At 35.7% G+C, this 15,832-nt stretch overlaps 1 protein-coding gene across 1 annotated transcript; it reads right to left on the reverse strand.

Annotated features, from left to right (window-relative positions):
- Positions 1-1,131: 1,131 nt before the first annotated feature.
- On the reverse strand, positions 1,132-15,014 carry LOC100370271 (signal recognition particle subunit SRP68-like). Its single transcript, XM_085502259.1, has 12 exons — positions 14,913-15,014; positions 12,883-12,949; positions 11,796-11,909; positions 10,006-10,201; positions 7,211-7,293; positions 6,672-6,861; positions 6,318-6,557; positions 5,891-6,100; positions 4,650-4,744; positions 4,354-4,486; positions 3,968-4,046; positions 1,132-3,423 (listed from the first exon to the last, which is right to left on the reverse strand). Exons 1-12 carry the CDS (start codon positions 15,001-15,003, stop codon positions 3,134-3,136), a joined length of 1,788 nt encoding a protein of 595 aa, XP_085358385.1. The 5' UTR covers positions 15,004-15,014; the 3' UTR covers positions 1,132-3,133.
- Between the last annotated feature and the right edge of the window lie 818 nt (positions 15,015-15,832).

The raw sequence follows: 15,832 nt of genomic DNA on the forward strand, positions 1-15,832 counted from the left end.
TTTGTTTGCAAAGCTTCATTGCAATACTGTTAGCATGGGTTGCTTTTTCACTCACAGAAACAGGGAAGATGAATTCCACTTTATTATATCTTGTCTCATCTATGATCAGCAAAGACGAAGAATGAAGAATCTTCAAAATCCGTTCCTGGCTTTATGAATCAAGGCAAGTAAACTAAATTTATTGTGATAATGAACAAAAATAAATAATTACTGAAAAAGCTAAATTTATTGAATGCAACTTTTCAAATCATTATATAGAGGTTGGTTTAAAATAGAATTACTGTCCACATTCATGAAATTACTATATATAATTTGTTCAAATTTTATTGTTGTACGCTGAGCTACAAGGATTTTGGGGTACTTATATTTCTGAGAAAATATTAACAAAGTACAGTACCAGTATACACAACCACTTATATCAAATGTTTTATGAATTATTGATTTGGTTTCTGTGGTACGGATATTTACTTATATTTACATTTTTCTCACAAATTACAAGTTCAGAGTACGAGTTAGTGTCATTTTTGCGTCTTCGTTTATTTGTAATTTTTGAAAGTCATCACATTGAAATATGTAACTCTCATTTGCTCAAACATAAAAATATATTGAAAATCAGAAAGGAGCGTGGGTAGCCAAAGAGTGTCAGCACTACGCTGACAAGTTACTTAAGTTTTAGAAATTGGGTAAAAGCAATAAATTGCAATATTTTTAATAATTTTTTTTTTAAATTCCACATTTCATTTCATAACAATTGTAAATGACAGTCCCTGTTAATAATTCAGTCTGACAATAAAAAAAAAAATCAAGTATTAGAATTGATCATTTTTATGTTACAAATGTTTGCCAGTCACTATTTTGAAAAAATCACATTTCAATGACATGTGATAATGTCATGAATACGCATTTTACAATACAATGGAATAGAATATGGTGTATCCGAGAAATTAGCAATACACACTATTCAAACCAATGATTTTCAGATCGACGATCAGTGTGAATAATTGGTCACTCTAAGGTAAGGGCACAGTAAACAATTACATTCACAAACAGCTTTGAGTTTCCAGTAATTTCCAACTCATTTAGATTATACTCTTCACGCTCTTATGACAAATTATTACACAAAGTCTGGTATAGCTTTGAATAGTTGTTTATTATCAACAGAGTGTAAATAAAATTCAGCATCCGAACTCCCTGATCACTGGATCACCAGACAACTGGGGTTCAAAGTCAATGACTGCACATGTGTACATTTATAAATACACTGACTGTCACCTGGATACAGTGCGTGGCAGAAAACCGTGAACATTATAATCATTTTATAAATACAAATGTATGAAATATTTATAAATTCAAAATTGTTGTTGGAAGTCAAATTGACCTACCGACAATAAAAGTATAAAACATAACGAGTTATTTCATAGTCAATTGGCAAAAACTATAATTTGCATGAATTAGTAGTTGCTGATACGTCGCATATGTGCACGAAGTATGGATTACACAATGTTGAGCTCTGGAGCCAATCTTTATTTGATTTAAATAAAGCTGGGGGTAGGTACATTCGTATAACATTAGGAAATTTGGGTACATGTTTCTACCGTGCACTGTATACGAGTTACAAGTTGTGTTATTAGTAATACTATTTTGGTACTCAATAGATTTCTGCCATCCACATCAAATCATACAAATACTGTAATGGCTCATTAGTAGTACATAGCATAACATTTTCTGACAGTCACCATGAGTGTTCGAACTAGTCGTATCTCACCATCCATTTAACATAATTAACAGCAAACTACTAAATCCCTTAATATTAATTAATATTTATCTAGTAAAATGTATTAAAGTTTGTATATTTTAACGCCATGGGTGCTTGGAAATCTTCAATTACTTAAAAACGTATAGTGTACATATTACACACTATGCACTACCAAAAAACGATTTGCGATGAGCATGAATCGGTTCTTTCAGACTAATTTGCATCAGCATTTCTAGAAATTTAGGTTTCATTTGCAATTATGTGATATTCTGACGATGTGAACGAGATCTTAATCGCATAACACACCCTTGTATTATAAATCCTTATTGCACAATTTTTTTCCATAGTTTATTTTAGTTCATTGGATCGTATAGCCAAGCAATTAATTAAAGCACCAGCAGTTGTGCAGCTCATATTGACGTATATTCGGTGTTCATGGTACCCATGTGCAAAGACTCGTGCATAAAGATTGACAGACTATTCACTACAATATCACCTTTCAATTTCAAGATGCAGAGAATTTAACATGAAATCTATTTTAACTATAGGATATTTTTTTTGTTGCAGATGCATGGATTGTTAATTTAGTTTGTCAATTTGGTAACAATGCACGCACGCATGCAGGTAGTGTTTTACTGTATATCATCACTCATGTAAACCAAACATTGCATTTACTTATGATCATACATAACCCTCTGTCATAGGTGTAAGCAGGCCTTACACTGACATTTTTTGTTATATTTCATTTCCAGTACTATTGTCTTGGCTACCCCATACTAGCAGTTAAAGTACCCCATCCAATACGAGTTCTGTGGGAGCACTCTCATTAGCAATAAGCAGGCCTTACACTGACATTCACATAAGAGCATGCACTACCAATAGAGCAAATAAGATATACAGGAGACCCCCTCCCCAGACTTATTCTATTGTAATCGTTGAATGTGTCGATGCTTGGCCATCTGCAGGTTTAAGTGTATTTTAGGGGCACTTTATAGATGTACAGTAACAATTCAGTGATTTTCTTTGATTTTAATACAACTTCCCTTGTGACCCATTTTGCAAGGTTGAGATGCAGTTGAATTCAAGAATACATGTTGATTCAAAATGTCATAATGACCATTGAAACGCATTGAATGCCGAGTGAATTTTATTTCATACGTTAACATTAGTGGTATTTTCCTCCATGTAACAATTCATGCATACAGTTCTTTACAATCTGTGCTCATAACCCAACCAGTTGTATTCATCCAGTCCAATTCTGTAATGCTCAGTATTTACAACAGAAAAAAAATATAACTGCTTTGTTTGCTTGGCAACCGTTTTGTTGTCATAGCCGATACTCGCAACATATCAAAGCTGTTCGGCCTGCCTCAGGCTTTATTTCTTTCCACCCCACAACCATCCTTTAACAAAGCCAGTGAGTCCACCACCCGCCGCTTTCTTCTGTTCTACCTTGTCTTCTAGTGATGGGAATTCAACATGATTGAATGCAATATCAAAGAACAACGGTTTACATGGGATTGGTTGAAAGTTTGGTGGGAATGTGACTAGATTGGGTTTACGCGTCAGCAGGCTGGGGTCGTCGCGATATTCTTCAAGTCGGTCTATAAGTGGTTTGTTGTTCTGTACACTTAGTTGAGACACGCCTTCTGTCATGTCTTGTGTATCTATAGTAATGTAAAAATAAACGAGTCAGTCAAAGTGAGTGAACTCTACTCGTAACACAAATTGGCAGAAGTGGGAAATGACATCATCCTGTCCCCCATTAAAGGAGAAGACCGGGCAAACAACACAATGCTCCCAGATAAAAGAACTCTACAAATGAAGTCGAATGCAATTTACGTTTTTAATATCACTTTTCATTCTCCTGATATTAAACTTGATAATGTGTTGTCTATCATCTTGATTTTCCAGCAAACGATTATGGGTAAAGTACAACATAATTTGTATGTCAATGCACTAAATGCAACAGGATGCTGAGAGAGCCACAAGATTTGAGGTTTGCCTCTCAATGTTCCATTCTCTTCTTTTATCGTGTCCACATAACCATGGTTACAACATATATCGATATAACAGCGATCAGACTGACGAGAGCAAATAAAAGATTATTTAGAGGGCAAAAACCCGCCTTGTGACTCTCTCTCAACGAATTCTTGGGCGGTCGGTCATTTGCGAATACGGTCAAATGACATGCTCTAAAGATTTCTTTACCTAATATAGCGGATGCATGTATTGAATATTTTAATCCTTTCACTATCCTCGTCAATTCCTCTATTTTAGTCAGCAAATCCTGCAAAAACAGAGAATGAAATGTAGACAGTCACAAAAAATGCCAATGCAGCAACCATAAACGGGATCTCTGGGAAAATCAGTGAAGCAGATATGCAACGCAATCAGACTGTAAACTGAGAACAGACTTCTCAAGGTAGAGTGAACCAAGTCAGTATTGGTCACCAAATCTGGGAGGAGAATAACGCACTGGAGAGGAGTACTTGTAGCCAAGGTGTTTATTGCTCAACTGCTAGGCCCGGAACGAATGGAATATCATTATGCAAATAACTAAACTAAACGTCATAGCCTCAAATCATTACACTTACTTTATTGTTTTGCCCTGATGCAGTTTTTGATTGTTTTCTTGCTATGCCAGTGTAATGTAGAACTCTTTCATACAATGCTGAGGCCTCCACTCGCTTTTTAACAAAGGAGTACGACTGAGCAACATAAAAACATCTGTAACAGAGAAACACGAATCGATGAAAAGTTGAGACTGATAAAGTTATGGCTGCTAAGTAATATTATTTAACAAAGAAAAAAAATTAGTTATTCTTTGTTAGCATTTTACTAGGAATGTAATCTTGTTTCTCATTTACAAGTTTTTTTGTTTTCAACTTACCTAAACGCTTTATTAACTAAAATTTCATAATCAATCTCTTCTTTTAACTTATCGTCATCTTCTAAACCGGGAAGTTGAGAAATATCCGTCAAATTCTGAAAATAAAACCAAATACAGTTAGGATTAAAAGACAAACTGCATTGCTTTGCCAGTATTCTAATGATACCAACCTTAGTGGTATAAATACAAAATCAAAATAATTATTGTTCAAACAAATTTATTTCACATCATCAAAGAAATAGTCCAGACATGCACAAAAATACAGCACTCAATTTTAAACACAGCTGATTATTCTTACCGATAATTATAACAAACTTAAAATTCAATCAAAATTGACATTTAGGGTTCACATGCACATCTATTACAGAAAATACAGTATCCTCGGGGCAGACATCCAGACATTTTCTACTACCTGGCCACCCTCGCAGTGAAAACAAAGACCCAAAACCCGCAGAAAATGGTACTTTGCGATGGTTGTTGAGAGTCCCCTGAACAGTGTAACAAGATTAGCCCTACGTGTGTAACATATATGAATTTGGTTGTTCAGGATTACTTCAAAGTTGAGTTTGTGTTGTTTTCTCGAGTTTTCACCGGCTCCATCGGCGTTCCACAGCAGCGCGCACAAAGCCCATAGAAATACGTGGTACAGTGGTGCGCGTCTTAGCAACGTAGAACGTCTGTGACGTAGCTCCGCCCCCAAGGATACAAGTAATTATGTTCCAACTACCTAGTCATAGTAAACCTATCCTTACGACCAAACACCACATGAACAAACTAATATGCAAATACATACACACATACATACATGTCTGCAAATAAATAAAATGTATCTATATAAGCAAAATCAGTGTTATCCACAGCTTTTTTTCTTCAGATAATTTGATAATTTTCAATTTAGTTTTTGACTCAAATAGATGACATTATCTAAACGTCTGGCAAGTTTGCATCTTTCATAGTTTGTAATTTGTTAAAATTATACCAAATGAGGTATCTTGGTGATACGACACACAACTTGGCACATATTTGAGATAATAGCCCTCAGTTTGGGCTCAGAATTACTTATACAGTATTTGTTTCATCAGAAGCACATATAAACCAAAACTGCAGGTATCATAGAACCATAGAATCGCACCTGCAATATCCATTAGTGCATACCGCAAATATGCCAAAGATGCACCTTTAAAATACACTAACAAGTGAGGAGGTAATTTTACGCCTCACTGAAACTGCTGTACACATACCTGAATTATAATATCATATAATCGTATCATATCCTGCGGTTTGGTCATCTTCTTTCCTTCCTGTACTTCGCCACCAGGTAAATTATCTTTCATGGTTTCTACCATTAGCTTATTGCGATCTATCGTCTTACTTATTTTAATGTATGTCACATAACTATGAAGATACTCTAAATTAGATATCCTGCCGTCTGCTTTCTGAGTTTTCTGTTTCTAATGGAAAAAAAATAATTTTGCATGATTACATAGGTTCCAATTCTCATTTCTTCACAATATGTCAACAGATCTTTTAAGCCACAATGCGGCTTTGGTCAATTCGTACTAGTTGTCTATCGATTGGTATAGTACTCCTATATTGAATAACTGCAGGAATGAACTGGAATGTTTCCATTACCTTACAAGGACATGTACAAGAAAACAATATACTTACTGGATCCGCTTTGATTTCATCTCGTAATTCTTGTATCACATCACGACACTCGAGTAATAGCGTATCATAAACCGATATTTTGGTTTCCGAGTCTGTCGCCTTGTTGATTTCATCCTCACTTTGTTGCACGTTCAGTAAAAATACTCTGATTTGCTCCTGTTTGACACCAACAGTGCGCCCTCTCCAGGTGACCTCACTCAGAGTTGCTGATTGCTTCTCACGGGTTTGTTGAATTAGCATCTGAAAACATAAAAATTTTTTGAAAAGTCAGAATATGGGTTGTAAACAAGTATAGATATTTTTTACAAGGTGACAAATTTGTGTAAAAAAAACAGAATCAAGAATCTCACTTACATCAAGATTGGAAGAGAGTTCACCAGCCGGTCCCGATTTCAATCTCATCTGCACTAAGTCATCAATGGCAGTTTCATCACCAATATTATACGCACAATATCGTATATTTGGCGCTATCTCTTCCACTCGCTGTTTATAAAGAATTTGTTGCTCATCATCCAATGCTCCTCCAAGTTTCTCGTAGATGGTTCTAACATAAAAACACAGTTATGTGTTAATTATTTGGAGATTTTTGCTAAACAACTTGTGTAAGCGATACTAGTATTTGATTTATTAGTGCATGTATTTACATAAATGACAAAGGTACTTCCTGGGTCAAAATAATTTTAAAGATTCAACATAAAATATATGCCATTTTTTGTTTATGTGCACTTCTCTCATAGTGAGAAATGATTGAAATAAAATGATGAAAACCACTTTATATCACAAGTAAGCCATCACAATTGTCAATTGGTAAAAGTACATGAGATACTGTCAGATGTGCAAAGCTACTTTTGAAGTTTATAGTAAAAGGCTCCACATGTCAGGGCTGTACTTACTTTGCTTTACTGAATAATTCAATAGCACTCTGCCATTCACTCAACTCAAAATGTAATGTTGCTTTCATCCATGCAGAATAAGCCTGTAAACAATAATTGGAATCTGTCATTCACACTCAATATCTTTCAAGTATTCACAGGGCGGTGCTACGTTACAGAACATCCTATCTTGCATTGCTTGTACATGCACCACAGTGTACAATGTATTTCTATGGGCTATACTTAAGCTGCTTTGTAACACCGGTCGAGGAATCAGTTAAAACAGCTGAAGTCAGGAAAATGGCGCAGCTCAATTGTGAGGTAATCCTGAACAACCAAATAGAGTAGAATTGTTGCACTGTTCAGGAGAGTCCCAACAATTAGCTCAAAATAATATTAAACCTGAGGGTTTTCAGCTCTTGTTTTCACCGAGGATGGTTGCCAGGTGGTGAAAATGTCCACATATCAGCCCTTAAGAATAAAATAATCCCTAATTGCTATCGCTTGACACAGACAATATGCTATCTCAACTTACGCCAATCTCACTCAGTGACATATGTGTGGTTCTGGGGGTGGGTTATTTGAGCATCTACAATTTTCATACACACAAGAGACAAACAGGTTTCACAATTTAATTATAATATGCAGTACCGTACCCCCCCCCCCCCCCGAGTATAAGCCCACCCCTGTGTATTTAGACATTTAACAAGTTGAGGGCAGGGTGTTTTTACCGGGGCGTCGGCGAAATTTATTAAAATATGCATGTAAAATGTGCATTTCAATGCATAAAAATCATGACTGGTACGGTAGTTTGGTTCCAACTTATACAAGAAAACTCACATTAATTTCAGAGCAAACGTACGTAACATAGTTCGCACCTTTTCTATTCTGTTATTTACTCGGAATGAACCCCGATGTTGCAATACTGAAATAATCTAATTTCTTTTGAATAGTAGTTTTCCAAACGGCAAAAATGTGATCGTCGAGTCGTGAAACCTGGTCATTGAACATAGTTTTACTTTTCCGAATAATCGTATCCATTGAGTCTATTGTGAATGGGGTGTGAACGAGTAAACTATTCTTCGATTAGACATGTTGGCGGCCGTGAAAGGTTTAAGGTTTAAATACTTCCCCCACCCTCAGTTTACCTTTGAAAAATTGTGAATCAACAGCTTTTAGGCAAAAAAAATTGTTTTTTGTCAAAATTAGTGTTAACAGATCGCATTTTAACATCATGGTAATACACTTCCGCATTGTGTTTAAAAAATTACTTTGTGAATAATCAGGAAACTGTGTCTGTACGACAAGCATTTTCATTGGTTAACGAAAGACGTGACCTGTTAGGTCAAAGGAAGTTGTTCAGGTCAAATCAGCATGGCAGAAATAGCTTTGTATCGAGAGTTTGCATACGATCAAAAACATTCCACAACAAAGTAATGATAAAGATCTTGCTTTCGACCATTTTCCCACAGAACCTATCCATTTTTGCACCGTAAATTCAGATGGTATTTAAACCGTATTGTAACAAGTCATTGTCAATGACACGTCCCTGTTCCGTTCATATTTGAGTGACATATACATTCAAAGCAGATCATGACCGAAATCTAAGACCACTTTCAGTGTTCTGATCCGAAATGCACCTGCATATGTACAACACATTGTACTAAATCTGAACAAAATCCATCCATGCATGACTGAGATCTGGAATTGTTAAAATACGTGATTTTGATGCATTTTCGGCCTTAAAATGGCCATCATTCAGTTATTGTTAAGCGAATCATAAAACAAATGCACATATCTATTTGTGACATGATGTACCATGTGTGCGTGAAGTTTGAACTTGATCAATCCAGACATGTCTTGGATACAGATCCAGAACTGATTCTTTAAAACAAAATGGCCGCCAGTCGGCCATTTCGAACTTGATCCGGAAAAAAAATTACGTGCATCAAGGTCCTATTATGTTTAATGTATGTACCAAATTTGAACAAAATCCGTCCATGCATAACTGAGATCCGGGTCCGGAATGGTGAAAATGTGCTATTTCAATGCATTTTCGGCCTTAAAGCGACCGCCATTTGGCTATCGTTAATGAGATCATGAAACAAATGCACACACATATTTGTGACATGATGTACCTTGTGTGTGTGTGAAGTTTGAACTTGATCAATCCAGACATGTCTTGGATACGGATCCAGAACTGAATTCTTTAAAACAAAATGGCCGCCAGTCGGCCATTTCGAACTTGATCTGGGGAAAAAAATTATGTGCATCAAGGTCCTATTATGTTTAATGTATGTACCAAATTTGAACAAAATCCGTCTATGCATAACTGAGATCCGGGTCCGGAATGGTGAAAATGTGCGATTTTGATGCATTTTCGGCCTTAACTATTCGGCTATCGTTAATCAGATCATGAAAAAAATGCATGTCGTACGATAGCAACAAATCAATTTGTCATTTTGAAAACATTTTGCAAGGGATAGCGTGCTAGTATTTACTGCAAGAAGTTTTGTTTTTTTGCTAACACGTGATTTACTTACATTAGCAAATTTACTAGAGTTTCGTTAATTCAAGATGTTGTTCAAAATTTAAATAAATTATATTCTCACAATGAGATTGAATTTGGATTCTGGTAAATTTGCTAAGTGACTTCTGGCTATTTCAATGCGTTTTTAGTATGTGATATGATATGATATGATAAATAAATAAGCAAGCCTTAGATTTGTGAGCAGAATTATTAGCAGGTTTTGAAATACATTTCGACTGAGTAGTCAGCTGATTGAACTTGTCTAAAATTGACAACCCCTGGTTACCTGTGCTTCTAATTTAGACCGTGCATCACATTTCACGCTGCTACACAGGTTCTCTAATTGCTCACTGTATTTTACAGCTTTACGTAGTCTTCGTAAGAGATAAAACTTCTTTCTAGGCTCCGTGTTTGACTCTAGTTTTAACTGCATGGCGTAGCTCCAAGCTCTTTCTGCACTGAACAGCGGTATATACAAGAACCTGTAACGAACAAGTCATTGTCAATGACACGTCCCCGTTCCGTTCATATTTGAGTGACATATACATTCAAAGCAGATCATGACCGAAATGCACCTGCATATGTACAACACATTGTGCTAAATCTGAACAAAATCCATCCATGCATGACTGAGATCCGGTTCTGGAATTGTGAAAATACGTGATTTTGATGCATTTTCGGCCTTAAAATGGCCATCATTTCGCTATTGTTAAGCAGATCATGAAACAAAGGCACATATCTATTTGTGACATGATGTACATGTAACATGTGTGTGTGAAGTTTGAACTTGATCAATCCAGACATGTCTTGGATACGGATCCAGAACTGAATTCTTTAACAAAATGGCCGCCAGTCGGCCATTTCAAACTTGATCCGAAAAAAAAAAGACGTGCATCAAGGTCCTATTATGTTTAATGTATGTACCAAATTTGAACAAAATCCATCCATGCATAACTGAGATACGGGTCCGGAATGGTGAAAATGTGCGATTTCAATGCATTTTCGGCCTTAAAGCGGCCTCCATTTGGCTATCGTTAATGAGATCATGAAACAAATGCACATACATATTTGTGACATGATGTACCTTGTGTGTGTGAAGTTTGAACTCGATCAATCCAAGCATGTCTCGGATACGGATCCAGAACTGAATTCTTTAAAACAAAATGGCCGCCAGTCGGCTATTTCGAACTTGATCCGGAAAAAAAAATGACGTGCATCAAGGTCCTATTATGTTTAATGTATGTACCAAATTTGAATGAAATCCATCCATGCATAACTGAGATCCGTGTCCGGAATGGTGAAAATGTGCGATTTCAATGCATTTTCGGCCTTAAAGTGGCCGCCATTTGGCTATCGTTAATGAGATCATGAAACAAATGCACATACATATTTGTGACATGATGTACCTTGTGTGTGTGAAGTTTGAACTTGATCAATCCAGACATGTCTCGGATACGGATCCAGAACTGAATTCTTTGAAACAAAATGGCCGCCAGTCGGCCATTTCGAACTTGATCCGAAAAAAAAAATGACGTGCATCAAGGTCCTATTATGTTTAATGTATGTACCAAATTTGAATGAAATCCGTCCATGCATAACTGAGATCCGGGTCCGGAATGGTGAAAATGTGCGATTTTGATGCATTTTCGGCCTTAAAATGGCCGCTATTCGGCTATCGCTAATCGGATCATGAAAAAAATGCATGTGCATATGTCCCATATAATGTGTGATGTATGAGTGAAGTTTGAACTTAATCGGTCCATGCATGTTCGAGATACAGGTGATCACGGACGCACGGACGCACGGATGCACGGACGGACGGACGCACGGACGCACACAGGGCAAACCATAAGTCCCCGTTTTCGGACTACGTCCGAACGGGGACTAAAAATAAAAAACATCTTTATCTTATTTTGTTTAGATAACATAATGTTGATGGCAAATTTATCTGATAGGTTGATTTTATTGAACGAGGTAGAATACAACAGCAAACTACAGATGAGAAAAAGGATGTATCCTACGTTATCAACAATAACATAACTACACAATTGCCACCACCAACTATACCCAACTTACTTGAAATCTTTCATAATATCTTCAGTAATTTTCTTGTTATTAAATCGATTTCTATGACCCAGAACAAAATGAACAGATTTACGTATTCTTCTGAGCTTTCTTGTACAGTAACCTCTGTAAATATATGTAAAAGAGGAATTCCATTGAAATATTCTTATTTAAGGTAGTTCATAACATTAAAACATGAAAAAAAAATTATCACAGTAAATCATTCAAACATTGTTGTGTGATGATTCACATACATGCACGTCATTCATATTCAACGTTTTTTTTACTAGGAAAAATGGATGCGTTTCAAACATGCAAAATAATCTAAAAAGTGGCCATTTTGAACATTTTCTATAGGACTCAATGTAAACACATTATTCCGTGGATAACTTGTACTAATATTCAAATACATTTGTGGCCCTCACAAAACTACATACAATTTTTTTAGCATAGGTCACCTACAAAAATTTTTTAAAATGATGGAATGTTTTTTCCATACAAACCTATTGTAAATCATTAAAAAAAATAGATTTTTGATTAACTTTCGAGGTAATTTTGTTGAAAAATTAGTTCGGTAACCATATACCGGTATTTCTTTTTTCAGAATTATAAACATTATTGTAATTCAACTCATCTTGCCGAATTTCGAGAAATTGAGTATCTTTTTTAATGGTAGCAAAACTATCTGAAGTAAGATTTTGATTCATACACAAATTCTGCTAACCGGTGGCCTACATTTCCTAACTGCAGGTGTCATTTTCATTTAAATCCCAAAATTAATCTAATTCCAGAGATTTAGTGAAATCATCAAATTCACATAGTTTTGAAGATGATTAGAATTTACAGCAGCAACTTAATCTTATACCACAACCATGGATGGAAAATGGAAAACTTCATCTTTACTTTCATGTTATAGCTCAAGTTAGTAACTGTGCTGTGTGGCTGTCAATGTGTGTGGCAGCCACATAGTCACACACAAACACTCTCAAAGACTGCTTTTTTTGCGGTTATAGAGGAATATAGGTGTAAAATCCTCATAAATTTAGGCGAGGGTTCTCATAAGTTTCACCAGTCTGAGTTTGTCTGTAACTGTGCATACCTGTATCTTTGTTGATCCCCATGTCGTAAACCATGTTGCTGCTGGGCTTCTTTAATAATTTGTAGAACTGCAAATAAATTTTGAAAATAAAGTAAATGTATTTATTTTTTTCCAATTCAATTCATTTCTTCTCAGATCCACAGAACCCATAAATAGATCTGGAAGCCAAAAACCTTTAGCGAGGAAGCCAATAATTCTGTAGAAATTTGCAACTTTTTGAATAAAGATTCTTCAACATGTACCAAACAGGAATGGATGACCAACAGTTTTATCACCCCTATTTGATAGAAGACAACATTCCCTTAAACGTAATTTAGTGGTCTTGGAGTAATATCCTGCAGTTTTATTTCCAGCATTGAATTGCTCATAGCATTTCCCAAATTAAAAAAAAACTAAGAAATAGACTTTTGGATTTAAAATTATATGGAAATCCTTCCATGAATTACGTCAGCTTTAATAACTCTCTGGGTCAAATTGGTAAATTTTGGGAGATGTTGACGTTTACAGTGCTTGTCAGTGTGGACATATGTAAGCAAAACTAAGCTAATGAAGTCCTTTAATATTTCATGGAGCCGATATTTTTCTTTATCTCTGTTCTTGTTTTTTATAATTTAATTTCTTTGTTGGCCAATGTAGTAGGTAACAAGAGGTCAGTGGTAACATCGATCCCAGACAATGCAGTCTGGAAAGTTTGAATCATCAGCACTTGCTTGTAAGGCAGAGAAACTCATTTTCGGCCAACTCAAGAGTTCTAATGAAAATCAACTCCCCAGAATAGTTTCCCAGTCGTGATTGTAATCGTCCCACTCAACACCAAGAAGACCTTCTGTTGCACACATGTAGCAATTACACACAGTCAGTTGGCGTGTAATGTGATAATGAAATAAAAGCAACAATTTACTGATGTTTACTATGGGGGCCACCATCTTGAATATGACATGATACTAAATAAAGAGACAAGTTGAGAAATGTGTTTTTAAGATTTCTACAAATTCGAAAAAAATTATCAAACTTTCACACCCAAATGGTCATTTTGGGCTATGCCAACCACTAACAATTTGCCGAATTCACTGTTTTTATGGAGAAAATCCTTGCATATGAACACCTAATTACAAAAAAAACATAGAACACTTTCCAGGGTTTTTTGAAACCAAAATATTATCATTTCATTTTCACTCAGGAGACAATTAACAATGTCCTTAAAGTTGGATGACGATTTTGGACAAATTGTGTTAGCGGGTCGTTCGGCTGTGAAAGTTTGGTATTTTACCCCTGATTTGTTGGACAGTGAAAAACATGTTTCTCAACCTTTTTTTTTTATTTATTGAGTTTCGATACGTATATTTTGTTTTGAACAATCAAACCAAAATTCTTATAATTTAACCTGTGAAATTAATAACATGGACTACCGTTTATCACATTTTGTATTTATCGCACTGTATCCATCATCTTTTAAAGAGTACAATAAAAACCAATAAAAACACTTGGACATTGTGGTAAAGGATCTTCCACCTGCTCTGAACAGAATGCATAATTTCACTATGGCATGTTAATCTACAGTTCATATTAAATACACAACAGTTTTGTGAGATAATTTGCAGTTCTTCCTTGACTCGACCACAGTAGGTAGCTATTGTCTGTGACAATACCCGTGTTCAAAATTGGCATTGTATTTGTAACATATGGTTCGCCGACTAAAAAACACTAAAAAAATTAAACTGCATCTTGCAGTTACAAAGCTATTGCTGTAGTTGCTGCACTTAGGGGCTACGCGATATTGGATTTATTTATTTAAAATCCGGTTTCACATGTCATCGAATGAAAACCACATGTCAATTTTCGTCGTCATATCAAAATAAACGATCTTTTTATAAATCGTCTTGTTAGTTGTGAATGTGTCCACTGGGTTTTATTGTAAGCAATATGTATCTTCACTCAATTTTACGACGTGTTTACTTTGCACAGCGGCACGCTATCAGCACCATTTTTCTCCTGTTGAATACTTATTAAATATACTCCCTATTTCTTACCTTCAATTGTGTAAGTGTCGGTCGGAGTCGTCGCTTCTGGTGTCGGTTCTTCCGGCACTACTTCAGCCACGTTTTGCACTTCTTCTGCCATTTTGAACTGATGCATTATGGGATAAACAAAAAGATCGAACAGAGGGCGCTGTGACAAATTATGTCGCATCAACGCTGTGGATAACGACAAGAAAAACATATTTTGTTGACTATTTTTGTTTTCACTCAGCCTCAGATAAAATATTCATAGTGATTTCATGGACACATGATATGTAACGTTACTTGTGCCATACTGTATATTATTTTAAAACTCTTTGGTCAAGGTTCCTATGGTGATACAGTTTACAAACATTGTACCATTTTCATCCAACACTACCGGTATTTTAATCTGTTCCTCAAATGCATGATCACATTTGGTATATTCAGACAAGTTCACACTGGGTACCAAAGCCACGTGAATGTTCAGACAAGGCTAGAAACGATTTGATAATGGAATGCCGTCCGTTAAAATTATCTTTATTGCAGTATCGTCACTACACATAAATCAAATGGCATTTTTTGCCGAATATTTATTTGATGAAGTGTTCGATGAAGTTTGCTAAATGTAATCATGCATATTTGTAATAACCTTAGCTCACATTAAAAAAAAATAATGGTTCGCTCCTTATATATAGAGAGAGAGCACGTAATTTCATCTTCTATCTGAGAAACTATATTTGCATACGTGGTGGCGCCATAGACGACTTTCCCGGAAGTCGATGAACCGCCTTTTCGCATGAAATTGAGGTGTAACGTAAACTTGCACGCGTGATATTGTGCTCCTGGGTGTAACAATCGACGTAACAAAAATATTTTTTTTTTCTATCGACTATCATTAAACTGACATGGTTGTATTTTCCGCCATGACAAGGCAGGAGTATTTTTGCACC

The sequence above is a fragment of the Saccoglossus kowalevskii genome, chromosome 8 (assembly GCF_978046115.1).
Source record: "Saccoglossus kowalevskii chromosome 8, keSacKowa6.1, whole genome shotgun sequence".
Taxonomy (NCBI): domain Eukaryota; kingdom Metazoa; phylum Hemichordata; class Enteropneusta; family Harrimaniidae; genus Saccoglossus; species Saccoglossus kowalevskii.